The sequence below is a fragment of the Poecilia reticulata genome, chromosome 22, assembly GCF_904066995.2.
Source record: "Poecilia reticulata chromosome 22, P_reticulata-male-v2, whole genome shotgun sequence".
Classification (NCBI taxonomy): Eukaryota; Metazoa; Chordata; class Actinopteri; order Cyprinodontiformes; family Poeciliidae; genus Poecilia; species Poecilia reticulata.
In genome coordinates, this window is record NC_088851.1 from 16211638 (window position 1) to 16238733 (window position 27096).

General features: G+C 41.7%; 1 protein-coding gene across 1 annotated transcript in view; it reads right to left on the minus strand.

Annotated features, from left to right (window-relative positions):
- The window catches only part of prkd3 (protein kinase D3), a 60127-nt gene that overhangs the window by 32449 nt on the left and 582 nt on the right, over positions 1–27096 (minus strand). The window contains exon 2 of the mRNA XM_008399553.3: positions 24823–25461. Coding sequence (XP_008397775.1) covers positions 24823–25095 — 273 coding nt within the window. The 5' untranslated portion in view covers positions 25096–25461. The remainder of the gene's footprint in view (positions 1–24822; positions 25462–27096) is intronic.

The window sequence follows — 27096 nt, forward strand, 5'->3', positions numbered from 1 at the left end:
CCCTCGGACTCTGCTATCTTCCACCTCGTGTATGACCTCGGCCCGGCTGACCAAGAACTGGATCTGGACTCTATTCCTCTGATCCCCGGTTGTGAGTACGCAGCCCTGCATCTGCGCTTCTCCCCCCGCCCCCACGCACTATCTTCCAGCTAGTGCTTCAGCTAGTTATCCTGTGTGCCGCCCTTGGCTGTCTCCAATAAAGATCTGTGGTTTTCTGCTCACTCCTGTCTCGTGGCTGATTTCGGGTCCTCCTAGTGTGCATTACAGTATAATCTGGCCACCATGGACCCGACGCCCGCGCAGGAGTGGCGCGGTACTGTAGAGAAAGCCATTACCAAGCTAGAAGCTAATATGCAGGAAATGATGACTATGCTCTCTAAGTTGTCTAGCCCCACAGCGCCTCCCAGTGCTCCGGCTCCCGCACGACAGCTGCAGCGCTTAACTCCTCCACAGGAGCCCCGTCTGTCCCCTCCTGAGGTCTTTAGTGGGGAGCCCAGCCTATGTCGCCCTTTTGTTACACAGTGTGAGATTCAGTTTGAGCTTCAGCCCAGCTCCTTCCCTTCTGAGCGAGCTAAAGTCGCCTACATGATTTCTCTATTATCTGGAAAGGCTAAGATTTGGGGTACAGCTGAGTGGCAGAGGGACACGTTCCTCTGCTACAGTTTTGATGATTTCTCCAAGGAACTAATACGTGTTTTTGATCCCTGCCTCCCAGAGAGAGAGGCAGCTAGGGGGCTCTGGAGAATTAAACAGGGCAAAAGACGCATTAATGAGTATATCATCGACTTCCACACCCTTTCTGCAGACAGTGATTGGAATGATGAAGCCTTGTGTGACGCCTTTTACCAGGGTTTGAGCGAAGGCATAAAGGATGAACTCTCCACCCGTGACCCCCCTAAGGATCTGGCTGATCTGGAATCCATGGCATCCCGGATTGACCAGCGGATGCATGAAAGAAGGCTTGAAAGGGCCTCTGACCGACCTTATCCTCCACCGGGGCCCCCTCGAGGCTCGTAACGAGGTCTCCTTTTCCCAAACCTTCTTCCTCTCCCCCCCAGGACCAACCCGAACCTATGCAGATTGGTCGCTCCAGGCTGACACCGGAGGAGAGGGATCGTAGGCTCAAAAAGGGCCTGTGTTTCTACTGCGGCAGTCAGGATCATCAACTCCGTCAGTGTCCCTCGAAGAGGTTAGTTCCTTCGGTCGGTAGTGCTCTACTAAGTCAGTGCACTACAGCCGCATCTCCATTATTCACCATTAAAGCTGAAATTTCTATGCAGGGTCACTCCCTCTCCTTAGCAGCTTTTGTCGATTCTGGAGCCGACACTGAATTTATGGATGCTGAGCTAGCTCGCTCTCTCCAGTTGAATTTAAAACAAAGTACTCGCAAGTCTGTGGTCCAGGCAATTGATGGTCATGTTTTACACCAGGTCAAGTTGGAGACAGAGCCAGTCCGACTGATCGTGGGAGGGAATCATCAGGAATCCATCTCCTTTCTTATCATCAACTCTCCTAAGATCCCTGTAATTCTTGGTGCCACCTGGTTGAGACTGCACAACCCGCACATAGACTGGGAGCAGGGTTTGGTCCTTGGCTGGAGCCCTCGTTGTCTTTCCTCCTGTCTTCAAGCTGCCAATCATCCTGGGCCTGTACTCCAGGGTCCCCCGGCTCTGGACCCTGTACTTTCAGGGATCCCCAAGGACTACCACGACCTTAAAGAGGTCTTCAGTAAACATCATGCTACTTCTCTGCCACCTCATCGCCCCTACGACTGCGCCATCAACCTGCTTCCTGGCACCTCACCCCCCAAGGGACGTCTGTACCCACTATCTGTCCCTGAAGACCGAGCCATGCGGGACTACATTGGGAGGCCCTCCAGGCAGGAATCATTCGCCCTTCTTCATCTCCTGCTGGCGCAGGGTTTTTCTTTGTAGGTAAAAAGGATGGTTCACTCCGTCCCTGTATTGACTATAGAGGGCTTAATGACATTACGATCAAGAATCGTTATCCCCTCCCACTCACTAACACTGCATTCGAACGCATCCAAGGTGCTAACATCTTCACAAGGTTGGATCTGAGAAATGCGTACCATCTGGTGCGTATTCGGGAGGGGGATGAATGGAAGACTGCCTTCAACACCCCTACTGGGCACTACGAATACTTGGTGATGCCTTTTGGTTTGACTAATGCACCCGCAGTCTTTCAGGCCCTTGTGAATGATGTCCTTAGAGACATGATTGGTCTCTATGTTTTTGTCTATTTGGATGACATCCTGGTTTTCTCTAAGGATCTTCCCTCACATATCACCCATGTTCGTTCTGTGCTCCTTCGTCTACTGCAAAATAAATTATTTGTCAAACCTGAGAAGTGTGAATTTCATGTTTCCCAGACTACCTTCTTAGGTTTTCTGGTCTCCCCCAACAAGCTATCCATGGAGGACCGCAAGGTTTCCGCTGTTCTGGATTGGCCAACACCACAAGACCGTAAGCAGCTCAGAAGGTTTCTAGGTTTTGCTAATTTCTATCGCCGTTTCATTCGCAACTACAGTACTATTGCTTCTCCACTTCATGCCCTAACCTCTCCCAAGTCTCGTTTCAGTGGAATCCTAGAGCGGAGGAGGCTTTCCAAAGACTCAAACACCTATTCTCCTCCGCACCTGTTCTCCATTCTCCGGACCTGAGTCGTCAGTTCATTGTGGAGGTCGACGCCTCTGAGTCTGGGGTCGGCGCGATCCTTAGCCAGAGGTATGAGGATGGTAAGATTCATCCTTGCGCCTTCTTTTCCAGAGTCCTCTCCTCGGCTGAGCGCAACTACGATGTAGGGGACCGGGAGTTACTGGCCGTTAAACTGGCATTGGAGGAATGGAGACACTGGCTAGAGGGAGCCAAGGAACCCTTCCTAGTGTGGACTGACCATAAAAACCTCCAGTACCTCAAGACTGCCAAGAGACTCAACACCAGGCAAGCCAGGTGGGCCCTTTTCTTCTCCCGCTTTGCGTTCTCCTTGTCCTACAGACCTGGCTCCAAGAATGTGAAGCCGGATGCGTTGTCCAGGATTCATGAACCCCTGAGTAAACCTTTGACTTCTGGAGATTTTATTCTTCCTAAGTCTGTTCGACTGGCAGTAACCCACCTTGAGGTTGAGAACCGGGTCCGGGAGGCCAACCGACAACAACGGGTTCCCCAGGCTGTCCTCCCCGCCGTCTATTCGTCCCTGACCATCTTGTAGCTGAGGTACTCAAGCTTTGCCATGTATCTAAATTGTTTTGTCACCCTGGTGTAGCCAGAACCCTGAAGGTGATCCAGACACGCTTTTGGTGGAGGAACATGGCCAAGGATGTCAAGGAGTTTGTCTCTGCCTGCCGGGTCTGCTCCCAGGCTAAGCCATCTCGCCGACCCCCTTCGGGGCTTCTTCACCCTCTACCTATTCCCCACCGGCCTTGGTCTCATATTTCAATGGACTTCATCACTGGCTTACCCACCTCCAACAGGTACACCACCATACTAACCATAGTCGATCGATTCTCCAAGATGACTCACCTGGTTCCCCTAGTGAAGTTGCCCTCCTCCAAGGAGTTGAGTGAAGTCCTTGCCAGGGAGGTGTTCCGCCTTCATGGGCTTCCTGTAGACATCGTCTCTGACCGTGGTCCTCAATTTGTCTCACGTTTTTGGAAGGAGTTTTGTGGACAGTTGGGAATCCAGGTGAGTCTCTCCTCTGGTTTCCATCCACAGTCTGATGGCCAGACTGAACGTCTCAACCAAGAGGTGGAGATCAAACTTCGCATGCTCTGCGAACAAGACCCTACCAATTGGGTACAGAATCTGCCGTGGGTGGAGCATGCTATCAATTCTCTTCCCTCCAGTGCCACGGGGTTATCTCCCTTCCATACCGTTTATGGTTTCCAACCACCAGTTTTCTCCTTGCAGGAACGGGCTGCCATGGTTCCCTCTGCCCATGCCTCAGCCAGGAGGTGCCTTAAGGTATGGAGAAGGGCCCGCAGGGCACTCTTAACTACTTCTGCCATATATTCTAGATCTGCCAACCGACACAGGATCCCGGCCCCCGCTTATCTGGTTGGGCAAAAGGTATGGCTGTCAACCAGGGACCTTCCGCTTCGGATGGTGAACAGGAAGCTGGCTCCACGTTTCGTCGGACCATTTCCCATCTCCAAGGTGATTAACCCGGTGGCCGTCCGTCTCCGGCTGCCTGCTTCCCTGAGGGTCCATCCCACCTTCCATGTCTCACGCATCAAGCCTGTCTCCGCATCCCGATTTGTGCCCTCCTCCGGACCCCCTCCTCCCGCCCGAATCTTCGCTGGGGGGCCTGTCTACACGGTGAGGCGTCTTCTCAAGTCCAGACGATGGGGCCGTGGAGTCCATTACCTGGTGGATTGGGAGGGTTATGGACCTGAGGAGCGGTCGTGGGTTCCGTCCCGCCACATTGTGGACAAGGCTCTCATCCGGAGTTTCCATCGTGATCACCCCGACCAGCCTGGTGGTCCTTCAGGAGCCGGACCTTGAGGAGGGGGTACTGTAATGGTGACATGTGCCTGTTGTTTTTGTTTTGACTCCATCCATGTCGTGTCCCTCATCTCCCTGATTCCCTGCAGCTGTGCCGCTCCCTGATTGCTCCCCTTCTTAAGCCTCCCTCCGCTACCTGCACACTGCCAGATTATCGAACGCTTTCAGCAAGTAGTTTCTAGCTCTTCATCCACGCCCTGTGTATTACTGCCTCGCTCTTGCCCTTTGGATTTTCCCCTTTGCCTTCCCTTGTTGGACTACTGTTTTTGCCTACCCGGATCTCGACCCTAGCCTGTTCTCTGACGCCGCTCACGCCCACTCCCTCGGACTCTGCTATCTTCCACCTCGTGTATGACCTCGGCCCGGCTGACCAAGAACTGGATCTGGACTCTATTCCTCTGATCCCCGGTTGTGAGTACGCAGCCCTGCATCTGCGCTTCTCCCCCCGCCCCCACGCACTATCTTCCAGCTAGTGCTTCAGCTAGTTATCCTGTGTGCCGCCCTTGGCTGTCTCCAATAAAGATCTGTGGTTTTCTGCTCACTCCTGTCTCGTGGCTGATTTCGGGTCCTCCTAGTGTGCATTACAATCTCAGCACAACTTTATCCCTGAGCTGTCTGATTTCTTCCTTGGTCTTCATGATGCTGATTATTCATAAATTTTAAGAACATTTGTGACATTTACAAAGAGACTAAATTTCACCTGGATTAACTCTATTTATTAATTAGATAAATTTTAAAGCAGTACCTTGCACTTATTTTCAGTAAAATTATTATCTTTTTAATATCAAAGTAATTTCAGGAGGAAGTTCTTCTCATCTCCTGTGACCAACAACACATTTTGCACACCTGACTGAACGGAAAATGTCGATCAACAATACTGAGATTTTTGAATCCAGTTTTCATGGTTTTGTAACAAAGTGGGAACTGGGGGGGGCTCGGACCATGACATCAGCCTAGTGTTGATGCCAAGATGGCTCGTACTGAGGGATACGCCAGCTGTTTCCCCTTGAACCTGGGTCATGCACAATGGGCAGGACAGAACAATATCCACGTGGCCTGGGAGCAGCAGAGGTTGACAGTGTCTGGGCACAGGACACAAAAGACACCTGGGGTCTTTGGAAGTGCCAAGAAAGACCAATACCAAGGTCGTCTGACCGCTGGAGAATCACAGACTGCAGGTGACTTGTAAACAAAGACAAAACTCCAAAAAACAGTCATTTTTGTTATTCACCTCTTTACACCCCAATTGGCAGTGAATCCCCACATATAGTAATGTACTTAGGAAGTGTGTTGATACAGCTATTTAAAAGGACTGTATGCAAATGCTATTTTGTTTTAAATACCTTCAATTCATCACTCTAAAAGGGATGGTACAACAATAAAACCAAGAGATGGTATCAACAATGATTTATCAAATAAAAAGAAACAAAACTGAAAGTGGAAAACCCTTGACTTGCTTCTCCTTAGTTACTTCATCCAGATCAAACTCAAGTGGACTCCACTGCCCTCCCAAGCCAGCCATAAGGTCCGCTTAGTCCTGGGTAAAACCAAGCACCACTCCATTTTAAAACAATTCAACTCATAATTAAATCACGGAGTGAGATCTGCTGCCAGGCCTTAACACTCTCCACTGAAATTATGTCATTGCCTGGCTGAATTTAAACAGTCCAGATGAGTTTTTTCCTTACTTAAGTTAGTTTTATGAACTTTCATTGACTTTCCAGTTCATTTCATCTAGTCTGATCAATCTTTTTAATGGCTTATCCAACTTACCACCATGACATTTGAGGCAGTAATGCATGCAAGAAACAAGACTTCTGTCATCCTAAAAACTTTTGGCCACTACTGTAAGATTGCATAATTTCACTCAAATGTAGTAAAAGCAAATGTAAGTCATCATGGTGGCTAAAACTAAATGAATGATTTTCATAGCTACAAAGATGCAGCTCGGCTCGACACTGTATGTTGCAAGAGGCACGTGTCGGCTTAATGGAATGTTTCCAGCTCACCCCCTCATTCTGACACATCTACTTCCTAAACCCTGTCACGCTTTCAGGTGATTAACACCATGTGGCATGAACCGTCACCGCCCCGTATGTGGAAGAAAAACGGGGAGCATCCTTCCTGAGCTGGCTGCAGTTTTGCTGTGGGGTTTTCCTCCTCCATCCGGACAAGCTGGCTCTCAGATGCACACTTAAAAATTAGAGTCTTTCCAGATTGACCCCCCTCCTATTGGCATATCGAGCAGCACTTTCCACTGTGCAGAGCTCTGTAGCAGGAGCATCTGCAGGCAAGCATGTAGTGCTACAAGGGCAGAGGACACAACTTTCCACACCCGCAAAAGCAAGAGGAAGAATGAGGTACAAGAACAATAGATTGGCAGGTTTAGGACGCTATTTTAACCAGTTCACTTTAGCTAAAAGAAGTGTGTTGATCAGAAAAAGATAGGGTGAATGTATTTCTAAGGCAGACTTTGACACAATGTTTTCTTTCTGGTCTGTGAAAATAAAGCGCTTACCGCCGTTTTACAGCCTTCACGCAAGTTAAATCTCACATAACAGTCTCTACACATATGACTGGATGGATCTCTGAAGGCTAGCAAAGCTTTTTATCATCTTCAAACGAAGATTCATTCAGCCAAGCACCCACGACCACACACGCACACCAAAGACAGGGGGGCTGTGTGTGAGGTCCTCAAGTCAGGCTGGAAAGATGAGTGCAGAGTTGTATGGTTTTGTTAAACGAACTAATCCACCATTGATGTGCTTAATCCTGTTGTGACTAAAAGAAGCGAAGGACAACGAGAAAAGAAGTGAGTAAAGGTGACAAGGAAACATGACTGACATGTTATTCAACTGTTTCAACCATGAAAGACAATAAAATCACATCTGAATTCACCCATGTACAAAAATTAAATAATTGGTTCATATGCCATGCTTTGCGAAACTACTCACACCTTTTGAAATCCTTCACCTTTTTTAAGTTACAACCACAAACTTCAAATTTTGCATTTGCAGGAAGGTCCTATTACTCTGCTACCCCTAAATTAAATCCACAACAACCAATTTCTTGAAGTCCCCTAAGTAATAAACAGCATCTACCTGTATGTAATACAATAATTTTAGTGTAAATACCGTAGATCTGTGAAGGCCTCTGTGGTTTGCTTCAGAAGTTCAGAACATCAATGAACTAACAGGTTATGGAAATCAAGGAACACACCAATCAGGTCAGGGACAAGGCCGTGGAGATGTTTAATGTTTTATGAATGTTTTATGTTCTAGAACATTGTTTTTAAAGATGATTGCAAATCATCCTGAAAAACTGCACATGTTTATTTCACCTTGCGATCAGTTGAAAGGTCCCAACAAGAAATGGGGTGTCCTTCCAACATTATACCTTGGAAGATAGTACTACTTGTATTTGCTGTCAACTGTAAGATGATGTTGCAGAAAGAATGTGACCTAGTGCAAAGCATAGACAGATCAACAGCTGTTCAGTCCAAAAGTTTACACAGAACTGAGACTTCACATCATCCTTCGATGTTTGACTGTTTTGTAAATGTTGATCAGCAGAATCTGACATGCTGAGGATGGTGCACAAACAGTTTTGCTTATATTTAACACACATGCACACCACTTGCTTCATGTCCCAGTACTTCACAACTAATAAAAGGCACTCAAGTTTGTGGTTATACTGCTAAATGTAAAAAGGTTTTGCAAGGCACAGTAAAACGGATTTCATAAGTCAAATGGCGTAAAGAGTAGTGTGAGATCACAGTAAAGAGAGCGTATGCTGCTGGATCTTAGGCTGATACACACCTTTACAACCTGGCAAAGGACCATGCAGATGTGATGACAAAAATTTGTTCAACTGGTAAACACACTGTAAAAGTTTTTAAAAAAAAGGGACGATAACAGTTTCATAAATTATTTCAGGAACCAGATTGTTTTGTTTTGACAAATTTACAAAATATAAAACAAAAAAGAGGAATTAAAGAATAAAGTTTCAGCTTTGAGATTGTGTGTTTGTTTTTGGGGTTTTTTTTACTCCATCAATTGTTTGATTGGTTAACTAATCATTTAAGGTTATCTGCTCTAACTTTTCTCTACAATCTTATTTATCATTAGTGTTATTTGGCTGCCTATAATGAAGTCATTCAGAAACACTCTTCAAAACAGGTGCAATTTCTTCCTAAAATGGCAAAGGGAAGAAAGGCCCCGTTACCTCTGGCATTCGACTGTCATGTGGTTTATTTTCACTGCATTAGGCCATTCTTCCTTCTTACACTGTAAATATCTAATCTGACACAGCCAGACACCCACGGTGTAAAGGTTAAAGTTACACAACATTTCGTTTAGAAAATGCTGTGAGCTGTCATTATTTAAAGCAATGCAGTCTTTCATTAAGGCTGCAGTAATGATGTGTCACTTCATGTAAACCTAAGCTTAAAAGACATCTTTACCACTTTTTACCTGGCATTTCTTAAGATTTTATTGGGAACCAAAGCTATGGCTATAGGCAGATATTGAGAGAACAACTGCTCCTCCGACTGGGTATGAGCATGTACATCTAGGTTACTGAAGAAATGCAATGACAAAACAACGTGCGCAAGTAAAATAACATTCAACCTCCGAAAAGCTGGAGTGTTTTTTTTTAATCAAGGTGCCTGGCTCTTGTGAAATATTCAACACCAGTCAGGAGGTGGAAGGCGCTTGTTTATTTTGCTTGAGGTGGCAAGATACAGGCTGTCACAGGGTCTGTGTGTGATCAAATGTGCTTTTATTCAACAGATAAATAACACTATTGACTTATAAGTTTGCAATTATTTAATTGTGAAAGAAAGTGGATCACATACCCTGGAGAAACTTCAGCTAAAGACAGAAGATAACTTTCTTTAGTTTGTTGTACATTAAACCGAGCTTCTGGTCTCAGAGGAAACTAATAGCAGGATTTTTGCCCCGGAATGCTTTAAGATGTTTCATATTTAGTATACAAGTCTTACAATAAAGGAATAAACCACAGTAAAGGTTTCTTAGAAAGGAAAGTTTTTTTTACATCAAAACGGTAAATTGAGGTGTAATTTACCACCCACAAAAGAGGAAAATGTGCTTCGATACTTCATACTTTGCCAAAATACGGCACTGGAAAAACTAGTTGCATATGCTCACCAGTGTTGAGGGTAAATGATGCAAATTCCTGTGCATATCAAATGCAAATGTTAAAATTTGCACAGGGATTTTCAAGTAGCATTAAAAACAATGAATTCTTTGCAGAAATTGTGTTATTAAATTAAATAATGTATTGCTTTAATAACTTTTTCATCATTTATGAACTGTATAATAAGGTTAGAGTGACTACAGTTCTTTTTTTCAGGAACAAATATACACATTATCTACTTTTCAAATACAATTATAGTTTTGTTTATAGAACTGCATCAATGCAAAAATGGTACTACTGCACAGATGTAAAACTGCATTATGCTAATGTTAAATATTCCTCAAATTTTCATGAATGTTGCTAATTCATGATAAAGAAAAGGAGTTGAATGGGAAAGAAGCTCAAATACATTCCTAACACTACATACAAATCTAACATAGTAACATTTATGTGATAAAATACAGGTACAATACATCTTAATATAATTTTTTTCATGCTAATTCATTAATAGTTTTTGTTCGTTTTGATAAGTGTGGCTAATGGAAAGTTGACTGGAAGTAAAAAAAAAATGTGACAAAAAAGTGCACAACCAACACGGACAACTGCAGCCTTGAGAAGACTTTGAAGAAATCCCATTAAAGAATTGGGTAAGATTCAAAAGGGATGGTTTGCAGTTGATGTTTCAAGAATCACCACAACCAGAATGCAAGGGGTCAAGCTATCACATTCAAAATATTAAACTCATTAACCAGAAACAATCCAAGCTGTCTGGTATCCAATGGGAAGTTTCCACAGCCAGTGATGACTTAGAGAACTTGTTAGTGATCTGAAAGCAATAAGACCACATAACCAGACAACCATCAGGAACATGCTACACTGTAAACTACCGAGGTCAACCATCCCCTAGCTACAGAAGCCATATATAGGTTTCAGTTCCCCAGTCAAGATTTCCAATCAGTACAAATCGGCTCTGGTACGGCCCCAGGGCCATTTCAGTGCTTTGATAGACTAATGAACAGGGTCATTTACATGGAAATCTAGGTTAACACCAAACTGGGGTAAAGAATGAGTCGCCCAGCATAAAAACAAAAAACAAAAAAACAAAGGTTACACTACAAAACAATGAGTGACCAAAGAAGAAGTAGATTAAGGTCATGGAGTGGCCAAATCAGTTTCCAGACCTCAATCCAACAGAAAACATGTACATTGTCAAGCAGAAAACAAGAGCACTGAAGGATTTAGAGAGCTTCTGTAAAAAGGAAGGCTCAAATCCCTCCTGAGATGTTTGGAAAACTTGGTGATTGGCTACAAATAATGTCTTACATCCTATTAAGTCAGCAGATTCTAAGTGGTGCCTATTTCACTGTATCACACAAGGACATAATAACTTTAAAGCCCTTATTTAAGTCATTTTATTTTTTTTCGCTGGTATTCTGCCTCTCCACATTACAATGAAACTACAGCAGTACTTAGAGAATGTGCTTTTGTTTTGAAAATTAGCAGGAGTTATTTCATCCACTGTATAAAGGGTTTTCACCTTTTGAACTCCATTACTGGTATTCTAAAGTACTCAAATGCAACAGTTGCAACAAAAACACTGAATGCAGCCAAATCTTGACTAAAAGATAAAGATAGCAGATACTCAAAGTTTCAACAGTTTAAATTAGAGCACACCGCTCTCCCTAACAGTTCCTTATTTTCATCATATGGCTTCTTTTTTTATTATTACTTTGTAAAAATGCAGTTTATCCCATAATATGGTCTATTTTACTAAAAGTAACTATTTACAAGGTAGACAAACTTTTTCATCTTCAGTTCAAAACAGAAACTAAATTACACACTGTGAAAAGAAAAATTACAAAATGTAAAAACAATATCTCAAAGAATAAAGGATGTTAGCTCCACTGAGTCAAAGCTATGCCACTTTACCTTCAACCTTTTTTTGTGCAAAAGCATTTCCACAAAGCTCTGCAGCATGGCTATTACAACATATATGAAAGTCTTTTGAAGACAACACATGTAATGTTCAGGAAAAAAATGACATTTTTTTGGTAATTCCCTCTCCTTCTAACTCCATGATGCATGCTTTGTTTCCACCGTACATAACATAAAACTGTTTGCTTCTGTGTTTTTACATTCAGGCCAAGAAAAACACTCTACAGCTGGAGGCACAAGAAATGGGGGGAGGGTATGCGTGGCTGTCTCATACTTCATCTTTCTACACCTCCAGAATCCTGCAAATCCATCCAGTCGTGCACTGAAACAAAGTCACTGTATATGTTCCTCATTACATAGCCGACTTTCCTCTGCAAAAGGAAAAGTTTTAACTCAATGAGCCACATGCAGCAGAAAGGAAACTCATGTGGTGGCTTAGTGGTAATAGAAGCAGCTACTTTCTCACTCTTAGGGCTGACTAACGTGTTTTCTTCCATGTGGGGGAATATGCCTCGCTGTTCATTCATAGTTCTTACAGTACGAGCTCAATGTCGTTACAGTGTAGCAGCGCAACATTTTGAATGACTCTTGATGCTTCTAAACCCTCGAAGTCCCAGCTAAGCATGAAATAACGCTGTGCTCCACACGTATGTGGTGCTACTGTGTGACACAAGCAAAACAAGGTCAAAATCCTAACAGTAATTCAACTGTTGCTCTTCGCAGCAGCAACAGCATGCTACAGGCTTGCTTTGCTTTGGAAAGAGTAAAACGCTGTAAGGTTATCAGTCTGCAAGTCCCAGAGATGTTTGATCACTTTAGTTAGGATTTTCACAGCTACAAAATGCCTGAAGTTAAAAAAGTGGCAAGATATTATATGCAATAAACTCTACTAGTTTTCGTGCTACTTTCGTAAGTCATCTTCTGTTTTTTTTGTTGTTTTTTTTAACTGGTGCAGACATGGTGGAATCGCTCCTCTAACCACCGCGATTAGCTGCAAAACCTTGGCCAGACCACAGTATAACAGGAGAGGAGACACCTGTCATCTTAGATGTCGTTCAATCTGCATGAGACGATAAGAAAGCTATACCGCTTACCTTATTTGCATCAATCACAAAAGCAGATGGTTTCCAGCCAAATCCAAGAGCAGTCTGAAGAAAATCCTGCGGTTATTCTGACATGTTTTTATTATTTTGATCTGGAGAAACAATACTCCCCCTGAACTGAATTGGCCTAAAGTACAAAAGTCACAGAAGTGCTGAGGAGATGATGGAGGTGAGGTCATTGTTTAGTTACAAACCACTGTATCGCTAATCCAACCAGATGGCTTTTAGTCTAACACTGCAAAACATTTACATAAATAACAGAAACAGCCTCGCATCTCTTCAGTGACCTATATATCTATAGGTGTGTGGTTTCATGTGTCTGTGTATGCATGAGTGTGTGCATGGCTTTTTACAGGCATGAGCAGTGTCCAGGCAGAGCAAAGGAAGGCTGAGTCACAGGATCTAAGGCCCTCACAGGAAGACAGCAGCATGATCTAAGACAAGCTTGGCCAGGCCCCTGCACACAGCTGATGAGTTATGGCTGCAAATGATCCAACCCCTGAACCTCTGCCTTAAACATATATGGTGCCTTGCAAAAGTTTTCATACCAAATTACAGCTACGAATGTCGGCAGCTACAAGGCATCTTATTTGGAATCTATGAGACAGAACAACCCAAAATGGTGTACAGTCAAAGTAAAGTAGCAGGAAAATGAAACATGGTTCTCAAAAAATGCAAACATATCAGATTGGATCAAGAGTTCCTGGTTAGCAGTTTTCAATTCCTGCCACAGATCCTGAAGGGGGTTAGGTTTGGGTTTTGAAAGGGTCACTAACATGTAGCAACAGTAGCTCTTGTCTGTCTCTTCAGAGCCATCATGAACCTCTGCCCAATTTCAAGTGTTTTCCAACAAGTTTTCTTCCAAGACTATGCATTATTTAGCTCCATCCATCTTCCAAATCAGCTCTGACCTGCAGGACAAAAGCATCCCCACATCATGATACCAACACCGCTATCTTTCACTATAGAGACTAAGTAAGTTTTCTTCCACAATGGCAAACGCCAATTATCAGAGCTCCTTCTTCTGAATTTTCTTGTGCCCCTTGTGGTAAATTGTATCTCAGAGTTCTTGAAGTTTTCTTTCAAACAGTCACAAACTAATCCCTGACCTGTCTGCTGTGATCGTTGGTCTTCATGGTGCTGTGTTTTCACTGATATTCTGTAACTAACCTCTTACACTTCACAGATACAAAATAGCTAGATTTATGATGTGATTAAATTTCACACAAAAGAAAGCCATTTATCATAATAGTGGCTTCTGAAGCCATTTGGCTACTTTGGGTGTTATTTAAGGTCATCATAAAAACACATCCCACCAGTAACAGATTTTTTTGTTTATTTTTCTAATGAAAACCATAATTATCCTCACAGTTAGGCACTATTTTGTGTTAGTCAATCAGATGCTTTGTGGCAAAATCTGAAAAAGTTTAAAGTATATGGATAGCATTACAAGGCAGTGTACTTAACTACTATCTCCGTGTTCCCTATCTGGTCCAGGAAAAAGCCACCAGTTCCACATGGAGCAAATGAATAGATGACCCTGGGGGCGATTTCTGCTAAGATTGATGCCGTCTGCACTTTCTCTTGTTCTGATGGAGGTCAGAAGGTGTGTGGTAATAGCAGGATGTAGGAGCAGACGTCTGTTGCTCAACAAAAAAAACAAAAAAACATCAAGAATCAGCGAGGTCTGTTTCGGAAAGCCATTAAAAAAAAGCTCCTTGATTTCCAGGTTCTTTTGTGAACTTAATTTCGCTTAACATAGTTGGTGCCAACTCAAAAACAAGCAGAAAAGCCACATTTCAACATTCAAGCTGTCACCTCCTTTTAAAACACAAGCCCCAACAGGCAATTTCTCTAAATGTTTATATGCAGGGACAAGAATAATGGCAGGGGCAGCGTGCAGAAAAGCCATTTCACACAGACTCGAACAGGCTGTGCTGCTCCGCCGACCACAGCCGATTGGAGAGCAGCAGCGGAGGGAATATGGAAACAGGGAGCGGCTCTGAGGGCAGCTAACCAGCCAATGTAGCTGAATAAAGAGACACAGTGACAGAAGGAGTCCTGCTGAGTTGCTTTCTTTTCGTTTGAAATTCAAAGAAAAGTTCAGCAGCTGTACAATTTCTAATGTTCCATTTTAATACATTATAAATAATGCTACTAGTTAAACATTTTGCACGCCCTTTACCCTCTGACGCTCAAAAACCTTCTTGCTGCTTCAACATATAATTTCACTTCCTCTGCCACCTTCCTATCAGTTTGACAGATCACTCTCTGCTCTGAGAGACAGGAAAGGCAAACAGTGCTGAGAAAACAACACAGAATAAGACATTCTGAAACCTGCTAAATGCTACAGAGATCAATATTGCCTCGATGAAATGACTGAGTGGCAACAATAGAAGTCACGTGAACTTCACCGCTGGTCACCAGAAAAACATTTTGGCAGATCTCCTAAAAAATGTGTAATCTTCTGCTCCTAAGAGCTCCTCTAGTGAGCAAAGATTAACTTGACTACACAGAAAAGGGATGCATTAATATGAAGAGGGTAAGCTTTGTGCCAGCAATGTCAGTTTGACTGTTTCTAGTCAGCATTTGTCATGCTTGAAGCTCCCTAGACGGAAGCCAGTCAAAGTCGATTGTTAATAAGTAAATTAATAAAGGAAACGAGAAATCCTCTTTCACTGAACCGTGGTAATCCACGGTTACAAATTCATCAGCGCTGATGGGAAGCAATCCCAAATAACACGTGCAGGGCCTCACAGAAACAAAATGGCTGGGAGTCCCACATATTAAATGGGTGCACCGTTACGCTGCACTCCACCACTTCAATACAATAATAATCAAAGCCATTTCAGATAGCATTAGCAGAGATTGGAGTGGTGCAAGATTATAAACTCACAACTGGCAAGTCAAGTGCGGTGGAGAATATTCAGGCAAACTACAAGCCACGTTTAGTGGTGCAACTTGCCTTCTTCTGGTGGTTTTGGGAAGGAAAAAAAAAATTCAAACCCCTCCGCAAAGAGCCCCCTTTCTCCAGAGAGATCCAAACTTCTCCACTCTGTCATTCTCCGACTCTTGCGGCCAGGCCTTGTGTTCTGCCTTGCCACTTTACATTTAAAGGGGAGCAAGGCGGCAGCAATGTGCAGTGCAGATGGTAGAAATTACTTAGCTCACTTAACTTCAGAGATACCCCCCTCTCTCTTTTTTTCCCCCGTTTTCCACAAATTACTCCAAGACCAGGAAAATTGATAGATTCCTTGTGTAAAACGGCTTTAGGTTGTGCATGTGCATCAATCCCCACTGCGATATAAATTTAGTCAACTCCATGGTTTTGGAATACATACATCAGTAAGCCTGAAAATAAACACTGAAAACCTATGTATAAAAGGAGCAATTACCATGTCTTTTAAAACCAATACCAGTTGTTTTGATTCACTGGTGACTGGTTTTGTTGTTGACAAAAAGCCAAATGAACTTTCCAGGAAAGTTTTGGCTTCATATCGCACACACGGTTCTATGCTGCTGCTGCTGGGACATTTTCTGGGGTGAAATACGATTACCAGCTCCAAGAGATGATGCACTTGTTGGCCAACAAGTGCATCATCTCTTGATTACAAGGGAGCCTGATAGTGATTTATTTCCTTCTTGTTTCAGTCAAGGTTAGTTGGAGTGAAGTGGGGACTGTGAATGTTTCACCTGGTGCGTTCTCTCATTCAGAGAGGATAAAAAATGTGTATGCACTATTAAAATACAAGGCCCGTTGACATGTAAAGAAACTAGGCAATTTGAAACTAAGGGTGGGTTTTTTGGTCAGAATTGTGAAAGATATGTTTGATGCAAAAACAACATCTCCAGTTAAAAGAAACTTAATCTTTCAGCACAGCTTTCTGACAAATTTGGATCTTTTTTTGCAAAGAATGAGTGTATGGTATCAGGTAAAGATTTGTCATACTGTAAGACTACAGCCCAAAAAATCGAAATGGTATAATAAAATCCGAGTTCTGCAAAGAAGTACTAGAATATGGGTGTGCATCATAACCAACATCGTAAAGAAAAATATTTTTTTACCTTTCTTACTAAAGTCATTCAGTTTGTGTGTTTTTTTCCACATTCAGCTGTGTAAGTAATAAATGTTTACAAAAGAAAGTATGTAACTTAAACAGGGCTGGTAGGAGTACCTTCGCTTCTGTCTTTATTTGTTAAAACTTACTTTTACTTTAGACACAAAAGGCAGCAACAAATAGTATCCAGCACTGATTTTTATAGTGTTTTCCAAGAGATACTTTTTAAAAAATATTTAAAAGCACTCTTAATTTTTACTTTATAATGCTTTGCCATTCCCTTGTATTCTCCAACCTGTTTCTGACTCAAAAAGGTCTTTGTCTCTGTAATTACAGAGGCAGCTGCGCAGACCTCAACCAGAGCCTGGGAGTTAACAGCAATGACAAAGCCAGCGGGGAAACCTGTGGCTGAGGCAGCTGCCTTTCACAGCCCTTTCAGCTGTACTGCAACTGCAACAGCATCATGTATTGAACATACCCGGAACAACAGAGAAAACCCTTAGTATTTTCTTCTCATATGATTCAGAGGAACTGAACTGACATTTTGGAGTAAACTCTGCATTAAGTAAAAAAAAAATAAAAAATTACAAAAACGTTGCTGAATGCAAAACCAATCTAACAAGTCGTCCAGCAAGTGCTTGACTGAAATGTTTCACTGTCCTAATAGTCTGATCCCACCCATCATCATCATCATCATCATCATCATCATCATCATCATCATCATCATCATCATCATCATCATCATCATCAGCAGCAGCAGCAGCAGCAGCAGCAGCAGCAGCAGCAGCAGCAGCAGCAGCATCGCATCATTCTCCAAATATGCCGGGGTGAAGATGGAATGCTCCGTATCTGGCTGGCGGTCCAGGGCGACCAGCTGGCTTGCTGGGAGTCATTCTCAGAGTCGTGAACTTTTGTCCCACAAATGCTCCCTTGCTGGCTGCACGAGAGGACTTGGGCGACACCAAACAGGAAGCGCTCGACAAGTGGAAGCTATGGATGTTTATCTCGTGCCATTCATCAAGCCACCCCCCCCAAAAAACACCAGAAGGAGAAGTCAGAGCACAGCGAGCTCCCGGCTTGGAGTCACAGCGCAGCCACAGCCGGGATGTGAACAAGCCATCTTGGATCAGATCTGCCTCCACCACCCAATGGTTGGCTGCTTTTGTCCGTTCTCACGGCCTTCAAGGAGCCTGTACTGCAACTGCCTCCGGAGGGGTGACGCTACGAGATGTGATTTGAAAGCATTCAGGACTTGCGAGAGCCTGAACCTATTAGACCTGGTTGTCCTGTTCTAAGGTTAGCCGTAACCCGCTAGAACTGGTTATTGTGTTTCAAACCACTACTATCAAAAGCTACTTTTTAGATCAGCTCAGAGAACAGAGAAAGGAAATCTATCCAGTGGAATCTGGCCAAGTCATGTGGCTGAGCCTTTCGCAGAGAGGGGAATGAGCTGCACAAAATCTATACAATGCACTGCTGTTATAACAAGGCTGCATGACTCCCTGTCCAACAATGAGACGGATTCAAGAAGAAAGAGTTAAGGGGAGACATGAAAAGTCAACCTTCCAAACATCTGGTAGTTTTACTGATGCCAAACCACTTCAATGCTATATATTGAATTCATGTGTGGTGTGGATTTTCAATATGGTGACTTCAGAATTTGTGTGACTTCTTATGAAGTTTGAACACATGACCTAAAACTTTAGTGTGGAAAAAACAACAGACGAAAATGAAACTTAAAAAGACAGCAATGTTTAAGGAAAGCAAAGCACCGACGTCAGGAAGAAACCAACTATTTGTCCTTGAGCTATGGTCACAAGATTTAAGAAGATACCAAAAGAATGCGACTGCAGATTGCTATGATACCCACACCACAGCAGCAACTGTTTTCCACTTTGTAAAAGAAGTGAATGCAGCAAAACAACAAGCTCACTTTTCCTAATCCTCTTTAGCAGCTCGAACTTGTTTGTAAGCCACACTTCTTAACAACAAATGAGTTAAAACACACTGATACGGTGGAATGACAGCAACATCACCAAGCTAAAATGTAACTAATACTAACTAAAACTCTGACCAAAACAGGTGTCAAACAGGTTTTGATGCCTTTTGAGGCTTCACTTTCTTCCAGGATGAAATTGTAAGATTGTTTTCTGTATTAAAAAAAAAACTCTATTTGAAACGCTCCAAAAATAATGAAACAATACAACAAAGAATCAGCTGGCAGTTTTTAAAGCTTACAGCCCCACTGCTTTTATGTTATCTGGTCTAACTTATATCAATTCTGTTTTACTAGATGTAAATCTATCATCCCAGGCTCGAAGTTCAGCTCATACATTTTAAAACTAAAAATAAATAATTCTTATCGTTGACCAAGTTTATCGATTATTATTTAGTTTTTGGTGAGATACAGTTAAATCTGTTAAATCCAAGTAGATAACTTGATTTTTTTCTTTACTATGTTGCTGCTCTTGTTCACATACATTTCTCTTGCCAGAAAGTAAAAACATATCTGCATCAAGACCAAGTATCTAATGCAACCAGTCTTAAAGTACTATAAACAGCACTGTAATGAAGTCTTGAGTTAATTTGAGCATCACTTCGGCCTTCAGTCAACAAACCTCCGCTTACGTGTATGAAAATAAGCATCTGTTATTTTTGGTCAGACGCATACATTGGTCAGAAAATGTTAGAAGGGGCAAAACGAAGACAGCGGTAGACAGATGTGATACTAGCGTCCTGACTTCATTGTGGTCACTCTTTTTCTGCATGAAGTACCGAAAGTTTGTCTTTGAGGTCTTTGACGTTTACAGCAGCCCTATCCAAAACACAAATGAATACCGTTGGCAAAAATGAGTCATGTTCCCGTAAAACAAAGAAATCTTGTTAAGCACAAAGTTCTAATAAAAATATTAGAAAGCTAATTTGTGGTTGGTTTAAAGATATAATAATTCAAGTTTTCCACTTCCACTACCATTAGATTGTAAGGTCTGACGTTAACTTTGCGTTATTACAACAGGTTTCCACCTTAAGTTTAATTCCAAATGTTTCTAAAGCAAACTTTTACAGTACTTTCAAAAGTATTCACACACTTTTAACTTTTTACTATTACGTCCCTTTACCTCCACAAATTTTAGTTCTGGATTTCTAGGTTTCTAGGGTTGTTATCCTACTGGAAGGTGAAACTTCAAAAGCTTTTCATCTGGAATTGCTCTGTATTTAGCCCCAGTCATCTTCCCATTAACTGGACTAGATACTGAGATGCTAAAGGTCTTTAGATGCTTCTTTGATTTACACTCTCCTTGTCTGTTGGTTTAGATGTACAGCCATGTGTCTTGGTTGGTTTGCAGTTATGCCATACACTTTGCACTCTCAAATGATGAATTGAACAGATTTCCAGGAGATGCACGATTATCAGGATGTCATTTAAAACGTACACACATCTCTGCTGTGTTCTTCGAATTTCATGATCCTTTTTTGTTCACTAATGGTTTCCAACAGACCCGAGTAGCCTTCACCAAACATCTGTATTTATACTGAGAATAAATAAGACACAGGTGAACTGTATTTAATCAGTAAGTGACTTCTGAAAGCAGTCTTTAATTTAAGGGTATTAGAATAAATGGGTATAAATGTAAATCCAGATTTGTATTTAAATAAAATAATGTGTTATTGTCATTTAACTTTGTGCTGGTAAAAGTAAAAGGTTACTTGCAGTATAAAGGTGGGAAACTAAAAGGCAGCAGTGGAACTTCACTTTTTACAAAACTAAGACAGGGGAACTGAAATCAACTCGGAAAGTTCACAAATGATGACACAGCAGAAAGCTTGACACCAAACTGCACAGATTCTAGTTGGACTGAGCATCCCTGTTTGTTGCATGACTGAATAGTGAGTCACTCGGTGAAACGGGCCAAGTCTCAGCGGAGGAAACGGCACCACGGGAGGGAAGCGCACTTGCATTAATTTTTTTTTTTGCAGATAATGCCAGATGAAGTCCAAAATCGTTTTCCTGTCTCCACTTCGATGACAGACACCTGAAGTTCTGCTGACTAGAGACGCCATGGGACATCCATCAGTGGACAATCAAACCAGGTTTAGAGATCCACAGCTTTACAAATTGGCACAAATACCTGGACCGTGCAAAAACTTCCCACTGTCATGCATATTTTAAAACAAGAAGCGAAGCAGGGATAAACTGAAAGCACACGAGGATACAGTCATATTTTCCGTTGATCTCAAAGCCATTTGGCTGGATGTCATGAAATAGTTGAAGCAGCACACTACAATTGGCAGACAAACTTTACAACAAAAGCAGTTGAGCAGGCTGGATGTGTTCTGCTGCAATAATGTAGAGAAGAACCAAGATAATCCCACCACATCTGAACGGATACCATCTTTTGTGATTAAAAAAAAAGTACACAAGAGAAAGGTAGTATGGATTTTATCTTGGCAGATGTGCTGATTGGGAGTACTGTGCACTGATTTTCTCAGAGTCTTGAAAGCCTCATTTTTCCAACTCTTTTCCTCTTACTGTTTTCTTGCAACAGATCCAACATATTACAGAATCCATCTAAATGTCCGTGGTGATGAGATTTTCTGGTCTGCGGACCAGAACTGCTCATAACTAGCTAGTGAGAATCAGCAGACCTCGTAAAGAACAACAACATTACCCAGCTCCTCTGGAATGTCAACTCAGAAAACATTGGAGGCAAAGGACCCAAACTCAGTACAGATGGCTAATTCCACATCCTCCTGCTGTTCAAGCCAGCTCCTCATGTCATTCCTCTTCATTTTTAACAACCACTGTGTCAAACATCGGCCTTGCTCTGTCCAGTCTAAATCTGCAGATTCCAGCTGCTGATGAAATGGCTCTTTTTAATCAGGCTCTTCTTTATTCCATCAACGATAATTACAGAACAAACAGAGTAATCAACATTAATCAAAAGAGGCCAAAAAAAGGCGATGATGGATCCACTCTCGAGCTATTAAATGAATTCACTAGGCTTTCGCTCTCTATTAATCCCATGCAACAACAAAGTACAGAAAATATTAATGCAAAACAACAACTGAGTGAGATATTTACAGCACTAGACAGATGTTGAGAACTTGCAGGTGAATACAAATCAACCTGATGATTTGGTAAAACTTAGTGCTAGGTAAATACTATTTAGAATTTGTAATAAGTCAAAAAAAAAAAAAGCTTTTACAAAAAAAAACTGTATAATGACCAGAATGGCATGACTTCACACTTGATTGACCACGTTAGGTCATCAGATGGTCGGAAAATAAAAATCTAATTTGTTTTCAACCTATAATGTGACACCAACAACAACAATCCTTGGCATAAAAGTTGTTAGCATAGACAAAGTTAGCCATTTCCACTATATCAAAATTATATGACATGATTTGGCTTCAAAGATGACATCTGAAATGCATCTACTATTTCTACAACAAATGTAAATGAGCAAAAATTATATTCCACAGCAAGTACTGAAAGCATACGTGAACCTCTACAGTCATAGGTGTAAGGGTTTTTACATCATATATCACATAAATGTCAACTTTTACTTTTTAAGCACTAACAAATGAGATATCAGCTGTGATGTAATACTAAGAATATACATCAAATTGTAAATTTAATAGCTGTGGATAATTTCAAAACAAGGGGAGAGAACATGCAAAGCTAGCAGAAGCTTCTAGAAAGGAAGCTGTGTATTATGTAGAGGCATGTTGTCTGTTCATGCAGGCTACCACAACAGAGAACTAGACTTCAAGATAACAGGAAGCTGAGCAAATTACAGCAAAGTTGCTAAGTTTTATCCTTTTGAAGAGTCATGTTTCACTCGACATGGAACATGCTACACTTGGTTTGTTTTTAAAGTTGAAGAGCAGATTATGTCAATGGCAACATAACTGATGATGATTTATTTATTGCTACTTGGAAAACCTGTCTCATTTGTTTTGTGATTAGCATTGCAAGGACTGTTTCGACACCTTACGCAAACACTAAAAGCACATGTTCACAAGTATATGTTGCAGGATACGGCGAATGCCTGTGCTTTAATTTTCAGAAAAGGTCGGACTTATGAATAAATAGTTTATACCTATAACTCTCAGAGTGTTTTATATGGCTGTCAGCCACAATGGACACTGAGCTTGAGGCTACTCGGTGACCTCCATCTTTTTCAGCCTCAATTCTGAGAGACCGTAAAACCTTGCAATTTTCTGAATACAAACAGATACCCTGTTATAGACGCAGGGACTGACGCTTACAGTCAGTAATGGTAGCAACGCTATTAGTGAATGCAAATTGCTAAAGAACCTAAAACATCACCTCTTGATTAATTTTGGTTTGTTCAGAAATAGTAGTCAAATATGTAAATTAGTGACAAATAGAGTTGTGTAATGCAGCCTGCTTGTGATGATGTTTCTACTCCTAACATAAATAATTGACAATGGATTTCAAAAAGCTGCTTAGTGCTCCTGTAGAAATATAATATTTTACATTTAGAATTTAACACAAACTCAAAGTTTTTCCCTCTGAAATATCAAATGAGATGCCATTGTTATTTAATTTGTGAATTTTAATTCCTTAAGATATGGTGTACATTACATTTTAGGTGTGTATCATCAGGACTTTAATTTCAATAATCTATAGAGAGGGGAAGTATAGACATCACATTTCAGAGCACTGTTTACAGAAATGATAAAGGATGCCATTGACTATGGATCAATTTTATAGTTATTCAGAGGCAACAGTATTGTCACAAGATCATAGCAACACGGGGGTAGCTAATAAAAAGACAGGACAGCAGTCTGGATGCCCAGTCTGACCACAAGTAGTGGGATTGTGGTGTGATGTGATCCACTGACAAAGACTTCTTTCATAATTATAATTTTCAGCCATTGTTTACGTCTGATCTTCTTTTGGTGCAGAATTACGATGCACACCACACATCAATGACCTAACTGTCAGATAAGATGTAAAGATGTGACAAGACCGTTTAGACCACAGAAGCTTTGCAAACAATCAGATTCTTATCTGATTTAGTACCACATGTAGAAGTGGCACAGATGAGATTTCTTGGAGGGGGTGAAAAGAATGAAATCGGGATGTTCGGGTCGCGATGAAAAAGTTAGGTATGGGTCGCATATGTGCAAAGAAATGGATTTGAGTCACATTTGCCTGATGTGTGAACGTAGCCTTAAAGCACTCAATGAGAAAGTGGTATTTACAGGTAAAAGCAATAAAAACTAAATCTGTGATCAGGAGTTGGCAACAAAATATCTGATTGGTTGAATCTGTACTTTAGGTAGATATAGATCTTTTCTGAGTTAATAGTTTTACCTAAATTACTTCTTAATGCTATTTCAGCTATTTCATAAAGCAAAACTTGAAATGCTTATTCTTCCAATAGTGTTACATTTTATAAAAACAAACACACACACAGACGCAGAAACCAAAATACATAAACCACGAATAAAACGTTTCGATAAATTTCAGCAAAACTGGAAAATAACAGGGGGAAAAAAATATCACTTGTGCTCATCCGAGTTGTTATTTTTCCAGAAATCAAAAGAAATGGTAAATTATGTTTAACAACATGGCCTGCAGTTGTGTTGAAATCCACTCCAGCGGTGTGGTTATAACACACTACCGCCGTCATGGAAAATAAAAGTGGATTCCAGATTGGACCGAAAAGTGCTGCATAGGTCTGTACATGTTTGTGCACTTGTTTCACGTCAAGTAACAAAACACCACAACATAAACAAAGGGCACATGGACGGCGTGTTGTGTAACAGGAGGAGCTTCGGCGCGACCGTCCGGCACGTTTCTGCTGTGTTTGACTCATTATTTAAGCACATGGCGCAGATGTCTGCTTTGGAAAAACATAATCTGGACAGATGAATGTGGTGGGAGACAGCAGGACATGCTCCGAGGTATCATTACGATGACTGACTTTTTTAGGAAAACCTTTAATTTCAAAGAGTGAGTGATTGCATGGATGGCACTTAAAAAAAAAAAAAGACATTTTAGGACATTCTTACCTTCTGATCAACTATGGAGCACACCAGGTCCTTGACTGCGGACAGCGAGAGATCACAGGCCTCCAGGTTCACGGTCTCCCGGGTCAGTCCGATCTGCAGCAGGAAGGAGACCCCATGGAAGGAGCTACGGGAGTTGGTAGGACTTGGGGCGCTGTGGCTCCCGTTGGAGAGCCGCTGGTAGAGCGGTCCAGGCGATCCCGGCGAGGGTGGGTGGAGTGGATGGAGCGAGTGCAGGAAGGCCCGAGGAAAGGATGGGGGAGAGGAGGCAGACATTGGGTTTCTTCCAGTTGTGACGTGAGAAAACGCTGAACGATGGGATTCAGTGAAGGCTGGCAGGGAGAAGCACAGCACGGTCTCTGTGGATGGGCTTGTCGCGCGGGAAATGTGCGCTCCTCATCAGTAGTAATGAGTCAGCGGCATATAATTTTAATTTAAGTGTCACTGACTCACAAAAATGATGTTGAGAGGATGCTACCCACCCACCTGAGCTCAGAAAATGCATGAATCGTTCAAGAGGTGGGCCAGGTGAGGGAGGGAAGGTCTCTGAACAATCCACAGGCTGCTGCAACAAACTTCATATCCTGGAGTTTTGCTCCTTCTTTTTTCTAAAGTCAGTAATCCACTCTGACCAGAGGAAGCCTGTTCCCACAAACACACAAAAAGACACACACATTATTAGAACAATAAAAAAGCAAAGTAGGGCCATGGATGAGTCAGCTCTTGGTGTTTACATTTTGTTGCAAGCCTTGAGGCTAAATCTCCTTACCCTAGCGTTATTGCTAATCCTGGGACTACCCACCTCTTATAACTTGGCATTCCGTTCAGTTGGTGGTTAAAATATTTTCCTAGAAAAATGCAACACACCTTCAAAAATCTGATAATTCATTAATTCTTGCTGCTTTGTATTACCTAATCATAAAATCAGTTATCCACCAGCAATCAGTTTAGCGGTAGGCATTCATTTGTATGCTTATTAAGGGAGAACAAAAATATAAGAGCAGATGTTCTTCTTCTTGTTTCATTTTTGTTTGTTAACTACTAACAAAAATGTTCAGGTCAAACAAATGTTGATATTATGCACAAATAAACCTGCTTAAGTAAAAAAAAAAAAGTTTAATAACTGATTAACTCAGCTATTGTTGGGGGTAAATTCAGTAGGCTAAAAGATATTGAAAAGCAAATGCTAGCCATAAAGTAGATTGACGTGACCTTAAACACACACACACACATCTAATGTGGATTAATTATGATTTATGAGATAAATTGTATTATATTTTTTAAAAACTAGTTCAAGTAGCAGAAGAAACAAACTACTCTGCAACTTCAGCACAATAAATTGCAATATTGTTTGCACCCGATAACGTTGCACAACATGAAAAGTATGAAACTCTAGCGAACTTCTTTTGTGAAGATCCCCAACCTTAAACATATAATTTCTTACAATAATAGAACAGAGATGCCACTTTTTTGTCTTTCATCTGTCTGTGACACGTCATATTTGACTGATAAACACCTGTTTGTTTCAGGATCTGCCTGTTTTCTCTCTATGGAGAGTGAATACTTGTGCAGGGGATGTTGTTTTTAAGAGTCCATTACAGTCAAAACAATGTACTTATTTATTTTTTATTTATTTTACGTCCATGAAAATACTTGGAAAATGCAGATAAATGCATGCAAACTCAGTGTACCATGCAATTAGTGTGTCCCTTTCACTAAGACACACTTGCTCCTCGTCAGGGCCCCACTGGTTTACCACCCCAGGGCTTTACCATTATGATGCCTGTCATTTTAATGTAACTACAGTATAGTATATATATATATATATATATATATATATATATATATATATATATATATATATATATATACACACTTTTTTTTTGCTTGCTTTTAGTTTATGCACAGCATAAGACATGTTGCCTGGCACTGCTTTGTTAAATATCAATTGTTATCAATTTGTAGATACTTTGTGACAAATGAGCCACTGAAATGGTAAGAATATCAGAATTGTAACGTTTTTAGTTCCTGTCTCATCCTTCAGAGCTCTAAGCGAACATTAGAGTCCCAAGGAGAGGCAGGAGATAGTTCAACTTGACGTTTAGACCTCTTGCAACCACACAAACATCTGGACCCAAAGCTTCAGAACATCTGCACCCCTCCCACTTTCTATCGGCTCGCTGGCAGAACCTAAACCGAGCGGACGCCAGCAAAACAAGTTATACAAGCCGCCAAATCTGCTCTTTCTGTCCCTCTTTGTTGCCCCGGAACCCCCTC